This window comes from Poromitra crassiceps (assembly GCF_964638095.1).
Source record: "Poromitra crassiceps genome assembly, chromosome: 4".
NCBI lineage: Eukaryota > Metazoa > Chordata > Actinopteri > Beryciformes > Melamphaidae > Poromitra > Poromitra crassiceps.
Genome location: NC_139626.1, coordinates 70,454,881 through 70,472,931, shown reverse-complemented (window position 1 = coordinate 70,472,931; position 18,051 = coordinate 70,454,881). Strand labels below are relative to the sequence as shown.

At 43.0% G+C, this 18,051-nt stretch overlaps 1 protein-coding gene across 1 annotated transcript in view; it reads left to right on the top strand.

Moving 5' to 3' along the window:
* Nucleotides 1-8,864: 8,864 nt before the first annotated feature.
* pex6 (peroxisomal biogenesis factor 6) overlaps nt 8,865-18,051 on the top strand; it is a gene marked incomplete at its 5' end in the record, with an annotated part of 68,894 nt that continues 59,707 nt past the window's right edge. The window contains one exon of the mRNA XM_083636180.1: nt 8,865-9,123. Coding sequence (XP_083492306.1) covers nt 8,865-9,123 — 259 coding nt within the window. The remainder of the gene's footprint in view (nt 9,124-18,051) is intronic.

The window sequence follows — 18,051 nt, the reverse complement described above, 5'->3', positions numbered from 1 at the left end:
TTGAGGCTTTCCTCCTCTCCCAAACCCGGTCTCGGTCATTAGAACTGGTAAAAACACTATAAAGCAGTTTGTTAAAACTCGCCAATTTCCCTACAAATACACGCTGCCTTTTACGGGAGGTGTGCCACGTGGGTGCAGAATAGGATGAATGGATGTTTGATGAGGATAAGCGCAGTTTTTACAGTAGCCTAATATAGTTTTATAAGTGTATATGGTTTATATGTTTACAGTTTTATAAAGACAGTCAGACGTTGGAGCCGCGCTTTCACCCTCCCTCGCAAGGCTCAGACAACAGGAGTAACAGAACAATGCAGAAAGAGATGACACAATGACGGGGAAGGAGAATTTAAAGTTGAAAAATAAGCTCTGTTCAGCAATTAACTGCAGAAACTCTGACAACAAACAACATGCCTTTTGTCGTTTCCCCAAAGACCCTGGAAGGTAATTATTCACGACCATGAACAATGAAGGCTATTAGTCTCGCTCTGAGGCTATAGTATTTTCAAGTTGAAGCTGTGTTCACATATTATGTACATGCTAACTAGTTAATTGAAACTAAGATGACCAGGGTTACAACCTAGTCACCTTTAGGTGAGTCACCCTTTTCATCCCGAAATAGGCAGATTTCTGAATGGTTTTATGTCTGCCCTAGCTGGTATCTGTCACCTTTTTCCACTAATCACTATGAACAAACATCCAAAAACATCAAAGCTTGCCTTTTAGCATTTGGAACTGAATCCCCTCCAGTTTCCCCCACCCCCATTTTCTTACTCTCAGCAGTTCTTGTTCATTCTAATAATTAAAATGTCATGTAGCCTACAAATCAATGAAGGAACAAACGAATGAATTTAGGAATAAATACATGCTTCTGCCTTTTACAGGTGTGCCAGGTGGGTGCAGAATCTGAGGAATTAAACTTTGATGAGGATAAGCGCTGAGCGCCTTAATCGGACCTACAGAGTGTGCAGTGCACATTTTCACCCCAGCCAGTTTAACTCATTAAGTGCCATAGACGACCTAACTCGTCTTACATAATCCAGCGCTTAAGTGCCAAGGACGGACTAACTCGTCTTACATAAAGATTTTTTTTTTTTGACGGTGGGACATCAATCAACCCCTTTTACATCTTCGAGATAACTATTTGGAGCAAGAGCATGTGTGTAATCTATTTTACCGACCACTAAGTGGCGACAGAGACCGAGAGAAGTCACAGCCACGGGACCCAAAAGCCACAAAAGCAGCCGCCTCCAGCCCGGACACACACACACAGAACGGACAGAGATCCCTTCCCCCCAGAGCCGCGCAGCAACGCGCGAACACACACACACACACACACACACACACACACACACACACACACACACGCACACACACACACACACACACACACACACACACCGCGGGAGCAAGCCAGCCATTCAAGGAAATGGCGACGCGATTTTACAGTAATCCATTTCAGACTCGTCTTGCCCGACAGGCAGACAGGCAGGCAGGCAGCAGCAACGCGCTTCTGACACGCCCGCTGTTAGGAGGAAGGAGGAGAAGACACACGGAGGGAGGAGTTTGAATGAGAGGGGTGTTTCCTGTTGTTATGGAGGAAATTACTGTTCAAAACTATTGTTTAGAATGTCTGACGGTCTTACTGATGCCAAAAATGAATGGTTAAAGTGACTGTTTCACAAAAAGCCATTTATCTCTGAATAAATTTCCAGACGCTGAAACCATGCTGTACTCAACGGCTAATATCTACATAACTACTAACTCTGCAAACTAACTCTTTTAGACAGAGAAAGCACACATTCTATTAGTTATTTTTAGATGATTGATGTTCATGAATTCTTAACAGAAAAGAATCCTCGGCTGTTCTAAAATGAGCCAGAATCGTCAAAAACACCCCTGGCACAACTTACCTACAGGAATGAAAACATGGCTGGCATTCAATGTGTTAAGACACCGTCTGATGTGTATGTATTTACTGAAAAATATCACAATCAAACAATATATATATTATATAACATCTCTCTCTCTCTCTCTCTCTCTCTCTCTCTATATATATATATATATATATATACATACATATATATATATATATATATATATATATATATATATATATATATATATATATATATATATATATATATATATATATATACATACATATGTGTGTGTACAAGTAATGTACAGAGTGAAAATGAATTTCCCCTTGGGGACAATAAAATCTATCTAACTGTCTTTCTGTCTGTCTGTCATGTAGCCATGCAGGATTGAAACGGGACGCAGTGCCCACAAGGGTTGATTGCCCTAACCCACCACATCCACTGTATGTGGAGTTAAAGAGAAAGCCACCACGAAACCGTCAGGATTTGCCATCAAAGAAAAGTAAGATTCTCATTGTATAAAGCCAGTGCTACTTTGAGATGTCAGTCATAGCATCCCATTTAGAGTGAAAGCTCAGTCACTCTGGATTTCTTTAGAGTGACTATCACATTTTTCGTTTTAGTGATTTTACTTCATATTTTCCAAATTTGTGCTTTACAGGCAAACAGACTGGTTCAGAGACACATTTCACGGCACCTGATTCTCCTGTAGCAGGGCCCTTGATACCAGTGACACCACTGCTGCCATCTGCATCAGCGCCAACAGACGTTGAAGCTGCTGCCGGGCGGAGAAAGCCACTAACAAACGTCCAGGATTTGCCATCAAAGAAAAGTAAGATTCTCATTGTATAAAGCCAGTGCTACTTTGAGATGTCAGTCATAGCATCCCGTTTAGAGTGAAAGCTCAGTCACTCTGGATTTCTTTAGAGTGACTATGACATTTTTTGTTTTAGTGATTTTACTTCATATTTTCCAAATTTGTGCTTTACAGGCAAACAGACTGGTTCAGAGACACATTTCACGGCACCTGATTCTCCTGCAGCAGGGCCCTTGATACCAGTGACACCACTGCTGCCATCTGCATCAGCGCCAACAGACGTTGAAGCTGCTGCCAGGCGGAGAAAGCCACCAACAAACATCCAGGATTTGCCATCAAAGAAAAGTAAGATTCTCATTGTATAAAGCCAGTGCTACTTTGAGATGTCAGTCATAGCATCCCGTTTAGAGTGAAAGCTCAGACACTCTGGATTTCTTTAGAGTGACTATCACATTTTTTGTTTTAGTGATTTTACTTCATATTTTCCAAATTTGTGCTTTACAGGCAAACAGACTGGTTCAGAGACACATTTCACGGCACCTGATTCTCCTGTAGCAGGGCCCTTGATACCAGTGACACCACTGCTGCCATCTGCATCAGCGCCAACAGACGTTGAAGCTGCTGCCAAGGAACGTGCCCTGAAGATGAAGATCAGGAGGCTGCAGTCACAGGTGTGCAAGCTGAAGATGTCACGGAGAGAACTGACCCAGTTAAAGAAGACCAACAAGGCAGGGGTTAATATGGAGTCATTGATGAAGCAGTTGAAAAAACTCTTACCATCCAAATCCTATGCTTTTGTGAGTACACAGATTCGTATGTCTCAGCGCAAGGCTCGTGGTTTCCGGTGGACCACTCAGGACAAAGCTTTCTTCTTGTCTCTACGACATGCCAGTCCAAAGTGTTACAAGCTACTCTGCAAAGTGTTTTCTATGCCATCTGTCCGCACACTGCAGAGTCTTATGAAATCCATTGATTTCAAACCTGGTTTTAACCAAAATATTCTTGCCACCATGAAGAAGGCTATGGAGACCACAAACCCCATGGATAAGGTTTGTGCCATCATCACTGATGAAATGTCTCTCAAACAGGCGGTCCACTATAATGAGTCTGCAGACAGGATTGAAGGTTTTGAGGATTTCGGTAAACGTCAGCGTACTCCATATGTTGCCAACTACGCCTCTGCATTCATGTTAAGAGGGCTGTTCCGGAAGTGGAAACAACTCTTTGGATATTGCTTCACCAGTGGGCCCATACCACATAACCAGCTTCAGACATTACTGCTAGAGGCAATTTGTGAGCTCAGGAAGGCTGGGATGGAGTGCCTAGTCTTCATCTGTGACCAGGGTGCTGGTAATCGTGCAATGCTTGCTCGTCTTGGTGTAACAAAGGAGAAGCCATACTTTGAAGTAGATGCTGTCCGAGTGTTTTGCCTGTGGGATCCACCACATCTGATCAAGAATATACGCAACAATTGGCGCAACCGCGGGTTCACACTCAATGGCAATCACATCAAGTGGGCCATTCTGGAGGATCTCTATGCACATGACAGCAAACAAGACATCCGATTGTGTTGTCGGCTTACTAAGAAGCATGTGTATCTCCCCCCGTTTGCTTCCATGAGAGTCAAGTTTGCTACTCAGGTCCTGAGCCACTCAGTTGCTGTGGGGATACGTACCATGGCACAGTTAAAGCAGCTCACAGGTCAAGCACAGATGAACTACATGGCAGCTGCCAAATTCTGTGAAAACTTTGATGGCATCTTCAACTGCTTCAACTCCAAGAATCTCAAAGATTCCCACAGGCTGAAGTCTGCTCTCTCAGATGCATCCGCACATTTCCCATTCTTGGAAAAGTGTATGGAGTGGCTCCCCCACCTGGAGCTTGTAGGTGCTCGCCCTGGAACCAAGCAGGTCCCATGTGTAGAGGGGTGGCAGCACAACATTGGCTGCTTGAAAATGATCTGGTGTGATCTCCGTGAACGTCACCAGGTGTCCTTCCTCTTGACAAATCGTTTGAATCAAGACTGCCTTGAGAATGCCTACTCATCCATTAGGGGTAAGTAAAATAACTATTGTATTTCAGTATCTTGCATTGCATGTATGTTACTGTAATTGTATATTGTAATTGTATACTGTGTGTGTGTGTGTGTGTGTGTGTGTGTGTGTGTGTGTGTGTGTGTGTGTGTGTGTGTGTGTGTTTCAGCTCGTGGTGGTAACCGTGACAACCCGGACTCAGTCCAGTTTGAGTGTGAATACCGGGCTGTGGCTACTGGATTGATGTTTAACAACTCAGAGAAGACCAACTGTGAGGAAGACCTTGACACCTTCTTGCTGCAGATCAGCGCATATGGCCCCCAGGAGAGTCCCCAGGTCATCATTGACACAGAGCAAATCTCAGCTGAACATTGCTATGCTTCCCAGGATCGTACCGGGATCACAATCAATGCTGAGAAGATTATGGATGAACACAGCTATGCTGGAGTGACTACTGATTGTAGAGTAGCTGAGACATGCACCGTGCAGGCATATGCAGATCCAGCAGTCATTGCTAATACCGGAGCCAAAGCTGACCAGGTGGGGGAGCCAGTGGATAATTCACTGGAGAGTCAATTAGATACCCACCAAACACCTTCGTGTAGCTCTGGAGATCAAGGTAAATGATATTTGATTCTTCAGAATGTTTAGGGAAAAAACTGTGTGTGTGTGTGTGTGTGTGTGTGTGTGTGTATACACATTACAATCCCTTTATTTTCCATCAAGAAGATCCGATGGACTGTCCCATGGTCCTTCCCTGGATCTGTGAATCAGAGAGATTTACCTCCAATAACCCGGAGAATCTCAGAATCCAAGAAGAGTGCTCAGCCAAGACCAGCTATCTCCAAGAATATGAGGTTTAGGCAACTCAGAACAGAATTGGTTTATTGTCACTGATTATGTGTAGTGCACACAAGTAATTCCACTTTTTAACAGACTATACAATATATAAGCTACATATACATACGCGTATGGTACATGTCGGTACAAGAGGGGGTATGTGGAATATGGAAAAATGTAAGAATAAATCATGAAAATAATAACATTAAATCTCGTCAGGAGGCACAAATTGGAACTCTTTCACTCCATTTCTTATTTTGTAATGTTATTAATGTTGTATTATTCAGAATGTGGGTTATCATTCATTCATTGCATCATATGCTATAGTTTTCTCTTGCCGTTTTCTAAGCACAATGCTGTATTTGGGAGTAAAGAGGGTACTTGGATTCAAAAATCAGGCAAAGGGCGCACTGAAGCCACAATTTTGAGAACCACTGGGCTACATACACACCAAAAAGATCAACAACCTTTAAAATATGCATACCCTTATCAGCATAATAAGTATTATTTTATGTGTGACATGTATATCATTATGTAGAGCTTATGGATAATATTTGTATAATCCCCCTCAGAACTGTGCTGTGCTGGAGTCAGACGTCAACCAACCTGAGGGTGTCCTACCAAAGGAAGTATTGGACCTGCTGAGTCAGATAATGCCACCAGCTGCAGCAACATCTGCCTTTGACCACGATGGAAGTGTACTGGTTTATGTCGCAGGGTATATGGGCAATAAGATTGTGGGGAAATTCACAGACCGTAAAGATGGTCTCTGTAAGGAGTGTAACATCTTGACCACAGATATACCTGCTGATTCACGGTACACATTCCTCAAGGACAAACAATACGCTGACCTCAGGTTAGGAGAGAAGGGCCTTAAAGTGCCCAGCATGGCACTGGTGGATTTAACCATAGCCCTGGAGTCTAACTTCCGAAAAACGATCAGCTCTGTTATCCACACAGTTGGCCTAGGATGGAAGCTGTTTAACAGTAGTATGGAGATTGTGAGTGAGTGCAGGGGAGTGTTTTGTGACCAGGAGAAGTGCAAAAAGTCACTGATCTATATGGTTAGACTCTTCATACGAATCAGAATTCATCACATCTTACGCACCCAAAATCACAGAATCTCAGAGCCAAATCAGAAGCGCAATAGAAAATTTCTCAAAATAAGTCATCAGTAAATTGAATTAGATTTTTTTCATTGTTTATTTATGTATTTATTTGTTTGTTTGTTTATTTATTTATGTATGTATTTATTAATGCTCATCTCAAATTAGAATAGTTTAACTTGCGGGTATTCATCCCCCTTTTTTTTGACAGATTATGAAAGTGCAGATTGTAAACTTTCAAATGATGTGTCATACATTGGAATCTGTAAATAGTATATAGTGGGAATTACACAGAGCCCTCCCACTGGCCGTGATGCCTAAGGCCATCTTGGCAGTGCCCTGCTACCAGCCTGCTACTGACAGTTGCTTTAAAAGCATCAGTGGTCTCAGCCCTGTGCAAAGATTTCTAATTGGCTCATTTGAACACATTTCAGAAAATTCGCTCTTCACAATGTCAATAGAGCAATGGCCTTTTGACTTGGCATGTGGCCTTGTGCCCTACAAAAAATTGTGACGCCAAAGGCCAAATGGCCTTTCCCCTAAAATAACGAAATTCCCACCCTGAAAAGATGTGCTTATTTGAATGTCCATACTCCTAAAGGCAACATTCAGAGAAAATCGCCCTGAAAGTTGAACAAGCTTGGTTTGCTATAATATTTTTCAATGTACCTTCTATTCTCTGTTGGAGGCAGTGTGCTGTTATAAATCTTTGACAGATTTGTCTACTTCATGTGGTTTTCAAAGTGGGAGGCGGCCCTCCGCAGGGGGGCTCGGGATCCAAGCAGTTTCAGGGGAGGCTCAGTGAATTGAAGTGAATAATATATGAGCTATTACATTAGTTATCAAAAGGAGATGTGATTTGGTTAAAGAGATAGTTCAGAGATCCAGTAGTTTGGGGGAGTTTTACAGTATATCCCCCACTTTTTTTTTAGTCAGAAAGAAAGAAATGTCTCCAGACAGAACTTATGGGGGGTACCTTTTATGTATTTTGTGTAGTCTGAAGAATGTCAAAGAGCAATATCTGGCTATCTTGGCTCAATTAAGTGTTTTAATTTATGTTTGCATTAAAATTCCATGTCCGTTTCCACTCGAGTCGACTAATTTATAAATGGGTGATTTAGCAATGGGAGTATGCCATGTCTTGTCTCTTTGTTGTTTGAAAAATTGTTAAATAAAGAGTTTAAAAAAAAAGAATAGCTTAACTTTTCTAGCCAGGTTCAGTCTATCCAGGCCTATCCACTCTACATTTTTACGTTAACATACATTTACTTGAATGTTTGTTATGGGTATAGATTTATACATGATTGCAAATTCTACATTGACATTTTTTTCCCCTGATTATAGTCTGGACCATGTCTGCATATACTATTGTAGTCAGTGAATTTTTCAGCAAATGTAATCAGAATCAGAAAGACTAATGATCCCTCCCTGCATGGGAAATTGGGACAAATTAACGCAGCTTTATCTATATACAGTATAAGCACACATGGAGCTGATCTTTCATCAATAAATGTGTAATGCAGACACAACATTAGTAGGACGATTAGTGTCCTCTGTGTAGGATGTAATGCAGGATAGCCAAGCGAATGTGTTTGGATGGAAGTTTGACGCTAGGCCAATCAGAGGCAGAGAGGGGCGGGTTTTGCCTTCGCATAGCCGCCCTTCGCTAGTCTGGGCACCTTCCACTCCGCTTTTTGTCATGGGGGCGTAAACCCCGGACCCAGAATTAACACCGGATGGCAATGCGCCTAACAACGTCTTTGTTGCCGTTAGCTTGACGCGGTGATGTTACCTAAACTAGAGTCTGATCAAAACAAAGCTAGCGTTACATAAAACAAAACGTTTATGCAATATGGCATCTCCGCCACCACCGCCTGACACACCGGTCAAAACGGTGAAAGAGGATTCTGATACTTGGGTCAAATTGTCAAGTTAACGTGAAAGTTGACGAGCTAGAAACGCTGCCATCCGGTCTAGGGCGGGCTCTAGGGGGGAACCAGTAGGGTGACAAAATCAATTGTGGGCGGGAGCCAGGCTCTTTCTCGCCGAGAAGAGCCTGGTGACGCGAGGTTAGCCCTTCGCCGCCATCATCCGGAAAAAATATCGCTGGCGGTAATGCACAAGAAAGCTGTTTGCCATGCGCCAATAAACACTAAAGAAGAAGAGCAGACGATGACGCATTTCCAAGATGGCGGCGCACTGGGCGCAGGTGGAGTTGTGTTGTTTGGAGAGTTTCCCTGCTCACATGAACCCCCTGGACGCGCTCATATTAACCTCCCACTGGAGCTCCGTGTTCCCCAACCAACCAGAGCCAGACCCAGCGCCCCCGACCGTGCTGTTCAGCCCGCACAGGCCGCCCCACAGGCCGCGGGCTTCAGGGAGAGCTGGGGGGATCTTACTCTGCCTTCACCCCACTACAGAGGAGGAGAGTCCGGGCTGCGGAGAGGGTAAATACACCCCGACAGCTGCCATATACACCGTGATATAGGTTAGGGAACAGAGAGGTGGAAGAAGCACACTACTAACACAACACTGCAAAGATACAGATGCTCCATTACAAGTAAAAGTCCTGCATTCAAAATATACAGTGTAGTACAGACTCAAGAGTATCAAAGTAAATACTCATGCAAACAGTCCCCATGTTTATACAGTCATATATATTTCCATAAATTATTATTATTATTATTGTCACGCAGCATTTTGAAGTTGTCAACGTGAAGCGAATCTGAACATTTATACTTTTGGGTATTCTAATCTATTCTTACGGTTATGGACACACATGTCACTTCGCTACATGCGTCACGCCCACATGACATGACACACATGTAATTGTGGTTGCAAGCATTCAGGGTGTGTAAACAGGGCAGGCGCTGCATATACCACGGCTTTGATGCTCTTTTTCACTATTTCCTTCATACATTTGTCGTGATGTCGGCTGATTACATTAACGTGATCCAGCTCTAGGACGATCTAAGCAAAAACTGAAGCTTTGTAGACTGCAGGACTCAAAGAATAACAAAAGTTAGCCCCATAAGTGACGCTACTACTGTACATATCAACTCCCTTCTTCTCAGGAGAGAGGCATTTTGGATCTCAACTTTAGACACAGTCAACAGGGGGCTGAATGAGTCATTTGACATTAGGGCATTCCTATAGCTGTCCGTTTTTTGCTTCCTTATATGTATATGTCTGTGTATGTAAGTATATCACCTTTATAGTCTTTAGTCCATGGGCCAAGGCAAAAATCGGTACCACCTGAGGTAACCGCACGATTTTGTTATTTTTGTCTTCCTACATGTCTAGTTTATATTTTGGTATGATAACCCTGCTGATTTGGTAGCTTAAGGATAGTTATCACTCTGTAAACAAACCTACCCCCATATAAATGACAAAACCCTGATTTCTGTGTATTAGTCCAGATGATATGTGAAAATGATGTTCCCTTTTTCGTAAAAGCATGAAACTTGGTACGCTTATAGTTTGGGGCCCTGTACAGTTTCAGAAATTGAGCCATCGCAAAAATGCCTTGTGGCGGCCATTTTAATTCTGCCATAAGAAAATTATGTAGTTTGCATCATATCTCCTGAACCACACATGCTAACACTGAAAAGGAGATGTCTATCCCAACGTTTTCATGGTCAAGGATTACAATGATACCATATAGAACATCATAAACTGTTAAAGTGACTAATCAATGGTGAATTTGATGACGTTGTGAGAAGGAAATGACAGTATCTGATAACTGATGCTATAACTTCAAAGCCATGACCATTATCTGGCTAAGATGTTTTGATGAGTGATTTGACTTATATAGACCTTTTGTTAAAATAGCGCCCAGGTCCCTCCTAAGGATCCTGGGATTTTCCTTGCCAGATGGCCAAATCCAAGATGGCCACTGGCGCCATGTTAAAAAATTGACTTTTGACCCAGAGCACATATAATAATGTATGAAGACACTTTTCGGTGTAAGTCAACCACGAGGAATCCGATTCTGACATCAGTTTGACATTATGGCATAGTTTTGACCCAGAATTCCAAGATGGCTGCCATCCAGTATTGTGGAAATGTAACTTTTGAATGGGAAGGTATACTGTGCGTTTGGGGTTTACCACAAGGAAGGAGATTAACAATGGTGGATGTTTTGGGAGTCATTTCAGAATTATGTTCACTGAAAATATGTTAATGTCAACACCCATTTTACCTTGGTACTGCTGTACCAACTACCCCCAGGATTTCTTGCATTAAAATATTTAATGAATGTATGACAAGATAACTAAAATAAGCTATTTTTATTAGCTGTAGCTATAGATTCTGAATCATCAGATTCCGCTCATCATCTTTAGCCAAGTATGCTGTGTCATACCGGTCGATCACACAGATGATATGTCAACATCACCATGGCGGACAAGGATGATGGATGACACCTTGTGGACATAGTCCGACCACTTGTATGGGGTGCCATCTTGTGTCTGCCTCCAATCCAATTGCTGATGGAGTTGCCATCATCTCGATCATGCCCATGTCAACGAGAGTGATGTAGGGTTCTTGCAGCCCTACAGATTGGAGATAGAGCTTCTTCTAGATGCGCTTGCTCTTCTGCGTCTTCCTGTATGTGATGTTGGAGTTGAATAAGGCCACACATTCATCAAAAACACAATGTTCCAGCAACTCGTGGAGGTTTACAAGTTGACCACAACCAGGTCAATCACTGCCTTGGAGCGCTCCACTCCATCTCAGCAGCTCCTACCTTGAGTTCCTTCCCGGGTAGTCTCGCTTGCCAGACTCCCTCCCTACAATGGCAGAGTCTGGCTGCTAATACCTCCACCCTGGTATAGGGGAAAAAGGCTCCGTTCACCTTTACAACTATCCACCAAACGTATCAAGCAGGCCTGCTTTATTGCACAATCCAGATCCAACCGTTTTCAGCATGTAGCAATGAGCTAGCATTGTTGATGTTGTTTCACAGTGGCACAGGCATTTGAGATAGACAGATTCGACACGGAGGGAGTGGAAACGAAATCCATAAATGGTCGCCACCAGTCAGTCAGAGCGGGTTGGAGCATCCATGCAGGGAGGAGGGTGGAAGATGATTGTGATGCTGCAGACGCGAAGTGCCGCTGTGTGTAAATTCAGCTCGAGCAGGACCCTGGCCATTCACACCAGACGCACTGCTTTGCTCTGCGCCGGTGACCACTTGTACTGACTTCCTATCTGGCTTCACACAATCACTCGCGGGTCTCACACAAAAATAGATCAGACGCCGAAACAATCTCTGCATGGGGTGAGCCGGCCTCATCACGGCTGGTCTGACTGAACGGTCTAATGTGCTAACAAGTGCACCAAAATGAAACTGGCTGCGCTTCCAGATGCTTCGTCACTTCAGCGTCTGGTGTTTTTGCTCCTTTTCGCATCCACTCATTGCAGACTTAAAATCAGCCCATGCTGCAGGAGAGGAGAAGTTGACCAGATTCTTGCAAGTCCCGGGGGCCCTATCTTCGCAAAAGCGGTACGCCGCGCGCAATGCAAATTGGGGGCGTGCACAAGCGCATGCCTGTTATAATTTTACTGGACATAGGCGTGCCACAATCAGCCGTTTCTGCTCAGAATACGGGGCAGCACCTCTTACACGCTAAAAAAAAGCACCTCTTACGCGCTAAATACTCTGCTGCGCTTGAGCGCACCATAATCTCTATGCTGTGCAGCGCAGCGCAGAGTAAAATTCCTTTTGGATATGTCATTACACACGGACGTGCCCACGCCAGGACATCAAATTCTGCTGCTAAAATTGGATATTAGCAGATAATTCAGTGAGGCAATGCAATCAACTATAACTCACTGAGAAACTTTTATCACATCGCAAAGAGGGAAATTAATTGAGAAAACTTGTTGGACAATGGACATAGGCTATTCACCTTCACCTTTCCCATAGTCTCGCTGGCCAGCCTCCCCTCCCACGCAGGTCTCCATAGTGGGATTGCGATGGGCGGCGCTTAGCGGCAGTGCCCTTGGAAAATAGTTTCCAATAATCCAACTTGCCCTTTTCAGCGTGTAGCAACGAGCTAGCGTGTAGGTTTCTGCCGTTAGCTTGCTAGCTAGTTAGCGTTGTTGTTTTCACTGAGGCGGCAGGGCACTATTTACAGCGACACACAGGGAGGAGGGAGCGGAAGCTGCTCTGATTGACGTGGTCGGAGCCAATGACAGAGCTTGTAATAAGCCGGGAGCAGACATCCGGCACCCACTGAAACAGTCGCTCCAATGGGGAGCAGCTGTAGAGCAGGGGAGGGCTTATCCCAGTTGCCTGTTTCCGTGGTGCCAGACTCCTCTCCCGGTAGGGAGGGGAGGCTGGCCGTGGCCAGCGAGACTAACATAATTATGAAATTACCCTCAAAACACAATAATTGTCATTACTAAACCATGTTTGGTCGGCATGGATTTGCAATTAAAATAGCTATAATTCACCATTGTTAATCTCCGTCCTTACTCTAAAAATGGTAAACCCCAAACACCACATACGTATATGTTGCCATTCAAAAGTTAAGTTTTCACACTACTGGATGGCAGCCATCTTGGAATTGTGGGTCAAAATTATGACAGAATGTTAAACTGATGTCAGAATCAGATTATTTGTGGTTGACTTACACCGAAAAGTGTCTTCATACATTATTCTAGGTGCTCTGGTTCAAAAGTAATTTTTTCAAGATTGTACCAGTGGCCATCTTGGATTTGGCCATCTGGCAGAAAGTCGGAGGATGTTTGGGAGGGGCCTGGGGGCTATTTTAACAAAAAGGCCCATAGAAGTCAAATTACTCATCAAAAAATCTTAGCCAGAGAGTGGTCATGGAATTGAGGTTATAGCATCAGTTATCAGAAACTGTGATTTCCTTCTCACGTCATTAAATTCACCATTGCTTAGTTACTTTAACAGTTTATGATGTTCTATATGGTATCATTGTAATCCTTGACCATGAAAACATAGGGATAGACATCACCTTTTCTGTGTTATCATGTGTGGTTCAGGAGATATGATGCAAACTACATAATTCACTTATGGCGGAATTAAAATGGCCACCGCGAGGCATTTTTGTGATGGCTTAATTTCTGAAGATTTACGGGGCCCCAAACTATATGTGTACCAAGTTTCATGCTTTTATGAAAAAGTGAACATGATTTTCACATATCATCTGGACTAATACACAGAAATCAGGGGTTTGTCATTTATATGGGAGAAGGTTTTTTACAGAGTGATATATCAATAAGCTACCAGATTGGCCTGGTTATCATACCAAAATATAAACTAGAGACATGTAGGAAGTAGGGTTGCACGGTATACCGGTACTACAACAGTACCGCGATACCCTGACGTTAAAAAGGATACTATACCACGTTAATTTAGTACCGGTACTTTTAAAAATGACATGAGTTGCGTTGCATCCATGTGCCACCGTCTGTTTCTCCACCGGAGTCTGTGTGCTGCAGCTTTGCTCTGTCTGTTTCAACTCCCTGTGGGCGTGCCAAGTCCGCCCTCCCCTGTCTCACTGACACTCCACTCCACTCTCCAGTCCTCTGTTCAGCCGATCGGGTGGACATGCAGTGTTGCCAACTTGGCGACTTTGTCGATATATTTAGCTACTTTTCAGACCCACGTGGCGACTTTATTTCTCAAAGGCAACTAGCGACAAATCTGGCGACTTTTTCTGACCATGGGAAGCAACGTTAATGTGTTGAATCTCTACGGATTTTGCCTGCTGGCTTTTCTCCCTCTCTCTCTCTCTCTCCCTCTCTCTCTCTCTCTCTCTCTCTCTCGTTCGCTCTGCCTGTCTGACACACACAGCGCTTCGCCTTCACTGCAGCCTCTATCCTACCTGAGAGCAGCAGGATAGGGTTTGCTTGTCATTTCTAACAGCCTATGTTGAATCTGGCCCACACGGGCGGAGTCAGCACTTAATATTACAACCATACAGTCAGATTACAACGGCTATGCCGAAGCATGCACGGACATCAAAGCTGTCCGTCTGTAAAACGATGTTTACACAGGCAAAAGGGAGACAACACGTCCACTTGACTTGCCAAAGCATCTCTCCAACAGACGATCCGACTAGTACAAAGTGTCACAGTTTAGCGAATGTGATAACGTCAAGTCAAGCGAGTGTGATTTATTTTGTGACAAGCAAACGTTTTTCAGTTCGTTTGACGAGGCAATTAAAGGCAATGCGCCTAACCTCTGCCAAGGGGGTAGGCTATATGACGGTGTTTAAGAGTGATATGAGGTTGCAAACTGTATAACGTTAACTGTCAAATAAATCACATACACTAAGTATAAGGAACATCATATTACTGCATATTACCATGTAAAAGCTTTAATAACACTGAGAATTATTTATTTATTTAGAATAATCCATGATTAATGTTATACTAATTGTCAAAAACTCACCTAGCCTACATGTATGAACAAACAAGAAAACACTTGACACCACATAGGCTACCACATACATTTTATTGTGGAAATAAATAAAGATACATGAGATTAACTGTAAATCTGGCACTTAATGATGAAGCTCAAACTCAGATTACACTAAAGTAGACTGAACAGACATTATTCTATTCTGCGCTCTACTGAACACATTTCCTCATTTTCTATTGAGTCAAATGAGATGCCAGCAGAATCAGTTGAGGCAGCCTTCCCCAGCTATCTTTGAACACCACATAAAGTATGATGAAGACTCAAAACATGAATTTTAACTCCCATGTTCTTCTGTCGTCCATTATTACACGACTTTTCCTGTTGTTTTAGCTTTTTGCCGTGGTATCGTTTAAGTATCGAGTATCGCGATATTTAGGCAGGTATCGGTATCGAAGTCATAATTTTGGTATCGTGACAACCCTAGTAGGAAGACAAAAATACAAAAATTGCGCGGTCCCCTTAGGTGGTACCGATTTCACCATTGGCCCATGGTATAGAGTAATTGCATTGTATCCTTCTCAAAACACCACTGAATTCACCAAAACACCACTTAATTCACCATTAACTATTCATGTGAACAGTTTATGATGTTGTATAGGGTGTCATTGTAATCCCTGACCATGAAAACATAGGGGTAGACATCACATTTTCTGCGTTATCATGTGTGGTTCAGGAGATATGATGAAATCAGGGTTTTGTCATTTTTTGGGGGTAGGTTTGTTTACAGAGTGATAACTATCCTTAAGCTACCAAATCAGAAGGGTTATCATACCAAAATATAAACTAGAGACATGTAGGAAGACAAAAATAACAAAATCGTGCGGTCACCTCAGGTGGTACCGATATGTCAAAATTTGAGCCTTGGCCCATGGACTACTTTAAGTACGGTCTTATCAACATACTCAGTTGGTACAGTTAATCTGGGACCCTTCTCCCTCTTATTGACCCCTTTTCTTAAATTAATTTTAACTTTATTAACTCATTCTCTGCCAGGGTCATTTCGGTCTGTGTGCTCCCAGTGCCAGGATTTTGAGCATATTTCCTGATCTTCCAGGACCCACAGAATATTCTGTGCTAGGAATAAAATTACACAACATACTGTATCTCACAATAAAGCAGAGACTCTCTTCTTACCCCTTGTAAAAAACTGAAACTCTACCATGTTTCCTTGTTTAGTTACAAGCAGTGGAAGTTAGCTTGTTTTCACTAAAAATGCCCTCTTTGGAACAGAAATAGGAGAAAAAGAGGTTTTTAGTGAAGGACACCGTTTCAAGCAGAACTCTCTTTTGAGCCTTTTATTTTTTGCCTCAGTGACACATCAGACACATTATACAGTATTTGTTTTCCCAAATAAATAAATAAAAAATAAAAAATAAGAGAATGTATTTGAGGGAGCTGTGTCGGTCCATCCCGCCCAGTGAGCGGCTACAGAGAGAGAGAGAGAGAGAGTCTGGCCCCTGGGGTTTCTTGACAGATGAGGCTTGGCCGCAGTATTTATCAAAGTATGATAAATATGTGCACAAAATCAAATAAATAATTTACTTTTACAGTTGCCATGTGGATTTTTAGCTTAGCTTGATAAAAGCATAAACAAATGGAACGAACCCTTATGTGGTCACACTCACACACTCTCTCTCACACACACACACACACACACACACACACACACACACACACACACACACACACACACACACACACACAGGAATAACGAGTGCTGTAACGTTACCTGCTGTCACGTTACCTCTCATAACTAACGTTAGCACAGAAGATCACACAATAGCTACGTTAGTGCTGTAAACTTTGAAATGTTTATGTGACACATGTTTCGCCTTGGTTGCTGGGGACGGGTGTGTGACGCGGTTTGACGCGTTTGACGTATCCATGTGATTCCCCCTCCCTTGAGTGTGACAGAGCTCTCCCTTGAGAGGGAGAGCTGGCAAGAGGAAACGTGAAGCGAGTCATGCCTGCGGCATAAGTTATAAACAATGCGTGACAATTATACTCGAATGTTGTGTGTGTGATCATTTCATCTCAAACGCGATACAAAAAATAGGCTACTTTTTACCATCGTCATCGCTCTCTCCAAGTGGCACCCATTTCTCCTCCTCCGAATCATCTGTGTCAGACGGATCAGAACGCTGTGAAGGGGAGCCTTCGTCGCCATGGCGCTCCTTCGTGGAGCAATAACAAAAACGCTGGCGTCTTCCTCGCCATCGTCGCCAGCCGAGAACTCTGGATCGGACTCTGTTTCGACCACAGGCTCCACCCATAAATACTAAACTAGCGGGTTCCTTTTATCAGTTTGACTTGAAACAATGTCACAGGCTGGGAAAGTGTCTGATGTAATGTAAACAGCCAAAACATGAAAGTACGTCCGAGTACGTCTTTGGCACAGAACGCCATTGTTAAAAGTACGTCCGGGTACGTCTTTGGCAGAGAATGAGTTAAGATAATTTTTGCTATCTTTTCTTCTCCTCTACACACTGTCGATTCTCTTTTGGTGTCCCTGATTTCAGTGTAGGTAATCCTGACCATGGTCTAGAGACTGTGGGCCTCTTTTTTCTCTATGTAATTCTACCTGGTGCTTGTTGGTGGTTATACTGTGTTGTCATGACTATTAGTGTTTTGCACACCTCATGGCTAATGAGAAACCTCATTGAGGCCAGTATCTAGAATACTGGTCTCATTTTATAACTATTAAAGATGTTGTTGGTTTTTTATGTGACCCAACACACTACCTACACTGCTTACACTGAATAGATTTATATAATCAATTAAATTCAAACTTTATTCAAGACACACACAGGGGGGTCCATAGCGAAGAACACATAAAACATATAAAAAACAAGACAAAAACAAAACAATAAATCAACAGGGCATATATAAACAAGGCAGGACTTTCAGCCTTATC